This window comes from Ptychodera flava, chromosome 15 (assembly GCF_041260155.1).
Source record: "Ptychodera flava strain L36383 chromosome 15, AS_Pfla_20210202, whole genome shotgun sequence".
In the NCBI taxonomy this organism is placed as follows: Eukaryota; Metazoa; Hemichordata; class Enteropneusta; family Ptychoderidae; genus Ptychodera; species Ptychodera flava.
Window position 1 is genome coordinate 1,724,339 of NC_091942.1, and position 12,510 is coordinate 1,736,848.

General features: G+C 34.3%; 1 protein-coding gene across 1 annotated transcript in view; it reads left to right on the top strand.

Moving 5' to 3' along the window:
* The window catches only part of LOC139150830 (protein FAM227A-like), a 59,092-nt gene that overhangs the window by 25,428 nt on the left and 21,154 nt on the right, over nt 1-12,510 (top strand). Inside the window, exon 11 of the mRNA XM_070723238.1 lies at nt 8,559-8,712. Within this exon, the coding sequence (XP_070579339.1) occupies nt 8,559-8,712 (154 nt within the window). The remainder of the gene's footprint in view (nt 1-8,558; nt 8,713-12,510) is intronic.

Sequence of the window (12,510 nt, forward strand, 5' to 3'; positions counted from 1 at the left end):
AGTGTCTCCTAGCCCTCACAGCATATCCGTTAATTAGTGTAGCACCTGTACAGGCTAATTCATTCATATATCTAGTTGTGATGCATACATGTTAAGCCAACCCTTTTTACACAAGATGCGTTTGACACTCTCATCTAGAGAGACGTGTCATTTCATAGTGTGAAAAGAGTGAGTGTTGATTTGATCAGATTTAAGATGTGGTGAATGTGTGAAAACTTCAAAGGCTTTGCGATGGCAATCAGTGATAGAAACATCCCATGTGTAGATCCATGCCTATAAAAGTGTGAATTTTCTCACCCTTGCTATCATCATCATCTTTTACAATCTCTGCATCAATGAGAATGCTGGAAATGCACGTACTAGCAATGACACAGATTTGTTTTACATAATCCAATCAAGTCAGGATTGAGGACGATACAAGCAAATTTTCCATTTTCTGTCTGCCTAAAGCCCAATCTATTTAACATACTCAGAGGAAAAGATGGATTACTTTTCAGAGAGAGAATTGTGTGAGCATTCAACTGGAAGGTACTCTGAAGGTGACAAGTAGAGGTGGTATTGAGAAATGGAGAGACTCCTTGTCTTACTAAAGTGTCACTTTTAGCACTGATGTTCATTCTTATCTTGCCAATCTCTGGCAAACCAAGGACACAATGTTTTAAGCAGGCCAGAGAGTGTCTTAGGCTTTCAGAATGTTTGGGTCGATTGTGTAGGTAACATCCCAAATTTAGTCAAAGCAAAATGTTCAAATTTGTCATTGATTTTTGAGTCAGGCAAGTCAGTATGTCACTGTTTTCATAAATAGAATATTCTTTCCATTTTTTGACTTGAAAGTCCACTATACAACCTGTGAAGATTCTAGTTTCACCAACATACCTAACTGAACACAGCAATGAGAGAAGATAAATTTTGTACCAGATTCACCCCATCTTTTCCTCCACCTATTTGTGATCCAAGGTGACCTTGGATCACAAATACTGAAATGAAATAGTATGCAGAGAAAATTCCTTCAACCGTAAATGAAACTCTGCTAATAATGAACTAATATATCCCAGCACAACGGTTGTATCTCTCAGTCCAGACAGAGCAGATACCCCATGCTGCCGTAAAGTGAGCAAAGATAAAAGTGGAGTCCAACAGAAGCTTAAACAGAGCACAATAATGTGTCATGTGCACCACAGACATTAAATTTGAAATGCTATCGGCTGAGTATAATATTTTGAGATGGTCTCGAAATCAGGTAGTGTGATGTCTGTATCTGGTTGACATGTATTCTGTCAATGAGCTTTCACCATTGTTAAGGCAATTACAGTGGTAAAACTAGAGTTTGATAATGAATTTTTTGTAATAAATGAATGTAAAGATAGCCCTAATTCAGACACAAAAGATTTGTAATAAATGAATGTAAAGATAGCCCTAATTCAGACACAAAAGATTTGTAATAAATGAATGTAAAGATAGCCCTAATTCAGACACAAAAGATTTGTAATAAATGAATGTAAAGATAGCCCTAATTCAGACACAAAAGATCATAGTACTGTCTGATACTGTATGCAGATTGCCTTATGATTAAGTCATGGAGCAGCAACACTTGGAGTAACATCACACTCTTTGGTGTAAATTTATTAAGTTAAAGTTATTTTACATGGCTGTCATTCTCCAGTTTGGTTTAAGCCCATTGTTTGTAATGTTATGGTTAGATTTTATGTACAATAGTTCGGAGGTGGAAAGTTATAACAGTGAGGTTGAAAACATCAATACAGTCTTTTCATTGTGATTTTCTATGACAGAATGGTCCTGTTAGTTATGGAAAAACAAAGTATAGATCCTGTCAATAGCTCAGTTTTGTAATCAGATTCAATACCTATACTTTGGAACACTATTCAGCCTATAATGGCTTGCATCTACTCTGATTTGTGAAAACTAAAAACACTGAATTCAAAGATTCTGAATTCTGTTTGTTCAGGAATGGAAGTTCCTCTATGTGAAAGCTTTATTTTTTTTCTTGTGACAAATCGTGAAATATGTTTCATTGGCCCTAGGCAGGGTCTTTCAGTTTGCTTTCTAGTTGATTTCAATGCAGGTGTAGCTGTAATGAGTTGAGGGTCTCTTCTGGACAAAACAAGTGTAAGAAATGAAAATGTGTTACATGCAGTCATGCATCAAAGACAGATGACACAGCATTGTGTGTTATTAAGTGTGTATTCAGTGAGTTGTAAAATAAATGTTAGAAAGCCATCTGGTAATAGGGAGCCGCTGAATCTTGAAATAACTGACTTTATAACATAGCGTGCATTGCAGACAAGAATGGTATAACCTGTTCTGTCCCTTTTTTTAGCTCCGCTGTCAGCGACGCGGAGCTTATCAAATAGGTTGATTTTCCGTCGTCGTCCGTCGTCGTCCGTCGTCCGTCGTCCGTCGTCGTCGTCGTCCGTCAACAATTGCCTTCTCCTCTGAAACTGCAAGTCCAATTGCTTTGAAATTTTATATGCAGTTCACTTGGGGTGACCACACTTAAGTTTGTTCAAGTTGTGGTGAAATTTGCATATTTGTATTTTTGGGGCAATTTTTGGTGTTTTTGGTAAAAAAATCTTCTTCTCTGAAACCCCTTGTCCGATTGCTTTGAAATTTGATATGCAGTTTACTTAGGGTGACTTCAGTCAGATTTGTTCAAATCGTGGTGAAATTTGCATATTTGTATTTTTAAGGCAATTTTTGTCATTTTTGGTAAAAAAATCTTTAAAAATCTTCTTCTTCAAAACTACCTGTCAGATAGCTTTGATATTTGGTACATATGTCCCTAGGGATGATCTATTTCAGATTTGTTCAAATTGTGCAGAAATATGCAAATTTGCATTTTGACGGCAATTTTTGCCAATTTTGGTCAAAAAATGTATTTCTCAAAAAGTAATGGTCTAATAGTTTTGAAATTTGGTATACACGTTTCTATAGATGAACTGAGTAATATATATTGAATTTCTGATGAAATCTGAAATTTTGTATTTTTGGGGCAATTTTCGCCATTTTTGTTCAAAAAATGTGTATTTTCAAAACTATTTATCTGATAGCTTTGAAATTTGGTATACAGGTTCCTACAGATAAACTACATGATATGTATTGAAATTGTGATGAAATCTGCAATTTTGTATTTTTGGGGCAATTTGTTGCCATTTTTGGTCAAAAAATGTGTATTTCCAAAACTACTCATCTGATAGCTTTGCAATTTGGTATACAGGTTTTACAGATCACCTGAATGACATTTGTTGAAATTATGATGAAATCTGCAATTTTGTAATTTTTGGGCAATTTTTGCCATTTTTGGTCAAAAAATGTGTTTCTCAAAAATTAGTGGTCTGATAGCTTTGGAATTTGGTATACAGGTTTCTACAGATGAGTTCAGTAATATATAATGAATTTCTGATGAAATCTGTAATTTTGTATTTTGGGGCAATTTTTGCCATTTTTGGTCAAAACCTGTATTTCCAAAACTAGTCATCCGATAGCTTTGAAATTTGGTATACAGGTTTCTATAGATGAACTAAATGATATTTATTAAAAAATAATGATGAAATCTGCAATTTTGAATTTTTGGGGCAATTTTTCCCATTTTTGGTCAAAAAATGTGTTTCTCAAAAAAGTACTGGTCTAACAGCTTTGAAATTTGGTATACAGGTTTCTATATGTGAAGTTATGAACTAAATTTGATCTCTTGAAATTATGATGAAATCTGCAGTTTCATTTTTCGGGGCAATTGTTGCCATCTTTGGTCAGAAAATTTTATTCTCAAAAAACTACTCATCAGATAGCTTTGGTTGACATGTTCTTAGGGATGATCCGATGTGATATATTCAAAGTATGATGAAATCTTCAATTGTGTATTTTTGCAGCTTATTTTAGCCACTTTTTTCTGGCCTCTGCATTGAGCTATCAAAGATTTCCACCTTCCTAATCAACATGTGTAAAAAATAGTTATTCTCTACATAAACACAGCGGAGCTATATCGGCCGCTAGGTCGCTTGTCTGTACTTGGATTGACCCATTCATTTGAAAATAGTGGGAATGAACCACAGCCATGTGATGAAAGGGTGAAATCACATGATGTGCTTCAAACTAAAGCAAGTTTTGTGTATATCTCTGGTTATATTTGTGCTGAAATGCCAGTGTGTTCTGTAGAAAATCAAACTAACACCACTCAAATATGAAAAGGAATTTATTTATCTTGCATTGTTCTTGTATACATGTAAGTCCATTGTTGCTTTAGAAGTGCCAGACATATATTATTGGGAGGGGGGAATTGAGGATTGGCGGGGGGGGGGGGGGGGGGGGGGGGGGGGGGGGGGGGGGGGGGGGGAGGAGAAGTACAATGCTAAATGATGAATCAAACCGTAAGTCAAATTAAAATATTAAAAAATCCAAAGACTGAATGCCTTTTACTAGACTGTTATGATGTAGCTGTTAAAAATACAAATGGAAAAGTTCAGAGTTTTTCTGACTTATTCTCAAGAAATCCAGATTTTCCAATCATAGAATAAGTGTAAAGACACTGGGTAAGGTGACATATGTTGAGAATTTAGCAACTTCTCTATGACAGACAACACGAAAGTATTAAGACAGCAGAGCCAGCTATCAATCATGGAAATTTGACAGGTGACATGTCGGTAATATGCAAATAAGTTACAATTTCTAAAATGGCTGTAGTACACATGAAAGAGTCTTTACCATTCTTCCAGAAATCATTCAATATAAAACCATGTATATGTATATTTGCATGTAATTTGATTAACAAAGCTGATTGGGAAAAGCTCCCTTTGTCCAGATTTCTCATTCACATGCTAAAAAGCATTTCTCTCCATAAAGTGAACATGCAGTTTACATTCCCACTGGAGGAAATTCCAAAAACATGCCACTTACTTATAGATTGGTTCACGCTATTCACTGTGCCAGCCTTTGGGCCATGTTGCATTTTTCAGTAGCTGTACACAATGACAATCCAGGCGATGAAATATTCATCAACTTCTCAATGATTTATTTACTTGTATCATTGCCCACAGCAATATAATCCAGTGACAAAATTGTCAATATCAGATTAGATTTCAACTGAGCCGCTGTTGTCATCAATGTATGGTGTGCCGTCCATCAATTATGTATTTATTTTATTTCACAAGTAAATCCGTACTGAAGAAGAGCCAGTCATCTGTCTACCTTGTGACTTTTCTCAGTTTCTTTAATAACATCCAGTTTTGACAGTAGAGAAACAAATTATTGATCATAGTTTCACAGCTTTGAACTGCTATGAATGATGTTCTTGAACTCCCCTCAAGCTTACAAGATCAAAAAAGCAAGTTTGTTATTCTCAGTGATGACTTCTTTACCTTAGACATTTCCATGTAGAGGACAGTTTATTGAAAATTACGATTTTTGCTAAAGTCAGTTTAGTATTTTTATGTCATATCACAGTTGATAGTTATACTGCAACATAACCATAATATTGTTTGCAGTAGTACAATCAGACCAGAACATGTTAACAACATGTAGATGGTTCAAATGTTTTACAATGTTTTCAATGAAAATAGTGTTTAAAGTTTGTAAATATTCTGTGAATCAAGCCTCAATTCTTTAATGTTTCTGATGAGTGAGAGACTGGACAGTTTTCAACCAAAAGAAGGAAAAATCAGATACCTGATTTAATCACGCTTAGTAAGCCTTATACAGCATAAATTGCTTTATCACAAGGTGGCAAATAACACTATAAACTGAAATTTGTGAAAAGCAATAAAATACTGTTAAACTATACATTAATGGCTGTAACTTCTCCAAAGTGATATGTTTGTATGTAAAACATGTTTTCCGAAAGGAATATGATTTCTTTAAAACTCTTTTTCAAGGCTGCAAGCAAACAACGATGCTGTGGTTAAGATGAACACTTGATAATGCCTTGTTCACATGATATTTGCATTGTGCATGTGAAGAATATTTTGTCGTCAAAGTCAATACATATTTTTTCTAGGCCTTTTGATTCTTCTCAATCTTCAATTCTAATTCACAATGCAACACTAAATATTCTTGTTAGAAAGCATTTGTCAAAGTTCTAGTTAGCAATTAAAGTGACAGGCCCAGCAATTGAGAGTGTAATCAACAATTGTCAAAAGCTATGAGATTAACTATGAAGTTCACATCCCTTGACAGTTTTGTTGTGAAATCTCTTCCATGACCAGTATAAGGGGCAAATTTCATGCCTTCATCAGTTCCTCTCTCCAAAAAAGTGTCATGACCATAAATTTTTCATGTGAAACCAAGCTCTCTGTTATTTTCACAGCGTAAGAAATGTCATTCCTTACATATCACTCTCTAGTAAGACTTTTTGCTACTTTCAAATTCTATAAAATATTCCTTACACTGATAAAGTAATGGAAAGGGAATTGCACCAAGTGAAAGATTTCCATCTAGAAATATGCAAATTACATTTCCAGTGCTTTGATATGCTAATATGATAATATATATTCATAGATGTAGAGGGAAAGTTGCTGAAAATTGTTGGTAATTTACATATCAATTTTATGGACCAGATATGATCATGTAGCAATTATTTTCTTGAAACCAGGTGCTGACTACTACAAACATTACCAGGTCCTGTAATTTGAAAGAATGTAGTTGTTTCTCATTGGATTACTTTTGTATCATACAAGTCTTTCACAGTTTCAGTAAATCCAATTGCTGAGAATGAATCGGGTACTGATATTACATTCATCAGGCAAGTATTAACCAAAAGTTAATTTATCGCCCTTAGCCTTCGGTTGTATTAACAACCTTTGTGGGCATGAATAAGTTGATCCCTGGAGAAATAAAATTCCATTTTGATCGGATTATCGCGTGCCTCTGTAATGAATGCAGAGATTTTGGGGAGAGAAAAGCTTAAACAAGAATCAATAATTGAGAGAAAATGACCGTCTGTTTGAAAGAGATTTCTTGTAAGCTTTCTTCGATCAGCCAGTATGAAACCGTAAAAAGCTTTTCTTTGTCAGTTGGAATTAGGTGCAAAGCGTGTTTCAGTGTTTTAACAAGATGGTGGCATTTGGCAGAATGTTCATCCAGGTGATTCGTTGGTTGTCATGGCAACAGCTTTGACTTTTAATGGAATGTTAATAGCCACAACCTGTTATCAGTTGTAGAGTTTGATTTCTAAGTCTTAATGTAAATCTGGTGACATACATGATAAAGCTATTTTGACAGTTTATAGAATTCATGTCCCCAATACATTTACATCTTAATTTGTACATTCATTCAACCTATTGATGTAGTCTTTGGAACAGAGGCGTTGAAAGCCAAAAATTACTGTTTTTAAGAGAACAAATAATTGGACAGTGTCATTTGACTGTTTATTAAGTTTTTGTATATTTTGTCCTGTTCCAATGTTCTTTAGCTACATTAGCCACTTCATCCGGCCTACTTGTCATTTCAATATGACAATTATTGAAATGTCACTCAAGTGCTATGTGAAAACATTTTCACAAAAGCCTTAGCAACATCCAGTCTTAAGGAAATTATTTCTACCATTATTAACTGAGAGTAATTTCCCACTTCATTTTGCTGCAAAGAATGACTTCATTATATTTCAGAGGATAAATGTGGAATCCAGACTGTCACCGTGATTTCCTGTTATTTTGACAAGACTTTTCACACGCGATGTTTTCTAAAAGGGTGGAAGATGTAAAAAAATATTTTAAAATTTAACTCTTCCAAAAATAGAAACATACCAAGCATTTTCTCTGATGATATTGTGAAAATTCCTCAATTTGTAATATCAACAGCATGAAATATCTATTTTACTACAGGGGCTTTAAATGTTGCTGTAAAGTGTTGTACTGAATCAATAGAACAGTGAACATATGCATTGTTACACTAAAATTTCTACATTGTAAACACTACTTATGTACACTTTGAACACATTTAAAGTTGTCATATAATAGAGGGCATTGGGTCAGTAGTCACTCATGATATGTATGACAGTATACTGGTGTATATACAACTTCAGCCTCCTCTTTAACTAAACTATGATTCAACTCTATCGCTTTTGGCCACCCAGTTTGACCTGCAGTGTATGTCTAGGGCATAGGGTGACAGAGTGATACAGGCAATTGCTTATTTCAATACAGTTTGGCAATGAGAATAAGTTAACATTGTCACCATAATGTGAAATATTTTAATATAATTCATCACAGACATATGATGACCTCTTGACACTGTTCCATTTATGGACCACAAGTTTATATCCCAGGGGCTTCATATACACCGAGTAATATCTGTAGATAGATTACAACCAAGAAATAGATTTCATCTTTCAGTGTTACTACAGCCCTAAAAACACTTTGCCAGGAGGTGTGTGTTTCAATATACTCATGCTTTATTCTCCATATATTTCACACACAAATGACAAAGGTAATGTCCTACTCAAATGTGTTCTGCAAAAATTGAGGGCATTATTTGTGGATGCATTATTGTTTTGCCCAAATCATAGATGGTTCCAGAGGTAATCCAGTCATTTCCTTGACTTAAGTGCACTCTAGATGCCCCAACGTATCGTGAAATCATCAACGATGCTTTCCAGTCTGTCAAGATGCTGGATGAGAGTTACAAGATGATGTATGATGAGAGTACCAGGGCAACCGGTAAATTCATCAAGGATCAGAAGGAGCAATACAGAGCACATATGAGGTTGGTGTACTTACTCTCTCTCTCTCTCTCTCTCTCTCTCTCTCTCTCTCTCTCATACACATAAGAAATATGAAGTTATGGTGCTGACTGACTCTCCTCTCTCCCCTTCGCCATCCCCCACCTCCCTCTCTCTTTCAGAACCTGTAACACATACCTACCCTCAGGTATACTACACAAACATAGATATTCATTCTTATTTAATATACTGAGAATATATTGTACATGCAATGTGTGCATTTTTAACTCTCCCTGGAGTGACTGTAGATGTATATTATCCTTAATGATACACTTCAAACTTTTTGAATTATACTTCACTTCTAATATTGCAGACAAATAATCACATTTGATTCTCAAGTAAGACCACCTTTGTACAGCGATAATTGTAGTTAAATAATAACATTCAATCTCAAATAAGGTAAAGTCACCTTTGTGCAGGGGTAATTGCTCTTGATATGAATGTAGTGTGTAATCCTTTTCACTGTCATTCCCCAGTAAGCAAAGTTCATCCTTACCACTGAAACATTCAGTATAAAATGAAACTTTGTGTTTAGTGGAAGGTTAAAAAGACTCACGAAGAACACAACCATTGGATGGAAGTTACTAAAAATAGACTTGTTGGTTTGTGTAAGAGTACATCTAAGAGCAAGGGTTAACAATCTCATTGAAAACGTTCCAGAGCAGGTTTAACAATCTCATTGAAAGCGTTCCATCACTGCAACATATCATTCACAGTTGGCCATAACACCCATGATCAGGGTAACCTCATACTTGAAAATTTGGCTGAAATTTTAGGGCTGTCCAGATCTATTGAAGGGAAATAGATGGTATCGTAGTGATTGATCAAAATTGTCAATTTTTCATCATTTTTGTTCCGCATAGTATGTATAATGTTAACATCCTGTATCACTAGACTGTAACCTATACTTTATTTCCTCATCCTGTACTGTCATGTTTACTTGTACAAAAAGGAAATTGGTAAACACACTTTATTTTGATGCTTTATACTCAGACACATAGATATTTATGCTTGTGTGTCAAGCCCAGAATGTATTTATAATCCCTTGAATTACAGGTTTTATTTTTATGATGGTGTAATAATTATGATAATTTTTAAGAACGTAAAAAATAGATAACACAATTGTGAGTGACAGTATACCTCCATTTAGGTGTATTAATGGGGTTTTCCTCTCTGGTGACTACGGCTCATAATATGAAAATTTTTCACTGACAGAGGTTATATAAATCAATGTCTCAGTGGAACTATTTCATGATAAGCAGATGGGCAGAGACAGACAGTAACTCATATGAAACATAGCCATGAGTCCCACTAAGTAAGATTCTAGAAAAAATTGTCAATGCCGCTTAATTCAGTACATAGAAAAAAACAATATTTTATATGAGCATCAATATGGATTTCGTCATAAATACAGCACAAAACTTTCAATTGTAAATCTAATCAATTATCTTATCAAACAACTTGATAATGGCAAAGTAACACTCGGTATTTTCCTTGACTTCTCTAAAGCTTTTGATACAATCAATCATGAAATTCTTCTTTCTAAACTTTCTCACTATGGTATTCGAGGTCTTCCTTTACTTTGGTTCAGAAATTACTTACACAATAGATCCCAACTAGTCTCTGTCAATAATAATGCCTCATCATTCCTTAATGTTACATGTGGAGTACCACAAGGATCTGTCCTTGGACCTACCCTATTCTTACTATTTATCAATGACATTGCCCGTTCCTCCACATACTTCAATTTTAGATTGTTTGCTGACGATACCAATCTATTTCATACTTTCCCTGCTAACCAAGTTAATATAAATTTAAATACTGTCGACATTCACCTCAATACTGTAGTGGACTGGTGCAGGGCTAACAAACTTACTGTAAACTACCTCAAAACAAATTACATTGTCTTCAGAAATCATAACAAACATATTTTCTTGAATGGTACTCTACACATCAATAATACAGTTATCAATGAGGTTGAAGTGACATCATTTGTAGGTATTCACATGGACAGACATCTTAAATGGTCAAAGCACATTAAAATGATTAATTCTACTATCAGAAAAAAGGTTGGCATCCTTTTCAAATTGAGACAGTTTTTACACGCAATATCCTTATTCTTCTGTACAAAACTTTCATCCTACCACACATCACTTATGGTCTTGAAGTTTGGGGTTCAACATACTCCTCACATCTCAATAGTATCTTTCTTTCGCAAAAAATGGCAGTCAGAGCTATAACTTTCAGTGACTTCACAGCAAACTCAGCTACTCTTTTCAAACAACTTAATATTCTCGATATATACAAATTACATAAATTACATATCAGTACATTCATGTATGATCTTATAAATAATAACTTGCCACACAGTCTTACAACATACTGTCAGTTGCCTTCTCATTGCTACAGTACTCGTCATAAAATTAATGGTAACCTTTATGTCCCAAGTGTCAACACTTCCTTGGGTAAATTCTCGATATCATATACAGGCTGCATCTATTGGAATACATTACCTAAACAAATTAAAACAAAAACCACTAGAAGTTCGTTCAGACACTCCCTTTCAAGTCTCCTCATACACGGTTAGTGTTTTACATGTCGAAGAGTTATATTCAACTTTACAAATATGTATATCATAAATATATAAATTTTTATTTATTTTACATATTTTCTACTTATTCGTAATGTATTTTTGTAGTTGTTCTTATTTACTTAGTTAGTTACTTAGCACTTTCAAGTCTACTTTTACACGATTGTTTTTTGGTTTGTTTGTTTGTTTTTTTTTAGTGATGAAGAGTTATATTCAACTTTACATATATGTATATCATATTTAAATATATATATATTTATATACGTTTTTATTTTTTCTCTCTCTCTCTCTTATCGTTTTCCTTTTTTACGCATTTCTACTTACTCGTAATGTATCTAGTTATATATTTACTTATGTAGTTGTTCTTTTATTCACTTAGTTACTTTGTTACAATTAGGTTACTTTGCAATCCCACTACTTTCATGTACACTACCCTCGATATACTTCAGTTTTCTTTTTCTTCTTCGTTTCCTTGCTTTAACATCAAATGGCTTTGGGAACGGACTAGACTAGCATTTGCTATTTTCCGTTTCCATTTACCCTTTATCACAGCACAACTCAGATATACATTCATCATTGAATTGTAATATTATTATGATTAAGGGTAATAAAGATTATATTATTATATTATTATTACTATGATGTGAAAATATCTTCATGCACTTTATTATGTTATCTGTTTGATCAGTCTTATATCAAAAAGATGTTTTTGAATGTCAGCATGAGGAAGCAATCAGGATTTTGCAGATGGAATAATGACAAGAATGATTTTTATGATAAAACTGGATATAGTAATGTAGATGTAGATTTTCCAGGTGTGTGATAGCCGTGAATAGAGTGCTAAATATGTAAATTTGATTGCTATCCCGTAGGCTCCCCAGTCTACACTTTTTTGAATGATCTATCTCAGCCACCAGACCGTATTTAACTACACCCATGCAATATTCAGTGTCTTCATACATTGCACTAAACTGGACTTTTTCTTCTACTTCAATGCTTCTTTTCTTATGGATGTAATATAGCTCAACATGTTCTATAGGTATATTTTTCAATCCTAATGCACATGCAATTACATCAAATTTTTTCAACGAAATACGAGTTGTGTTTATGCTCCATAATAATGTAGCCTGACTGTACCAGAATGTGGTATTTGTGGATGTTTGTGAACTGCGAAGTCTCATCTACTGCCCTA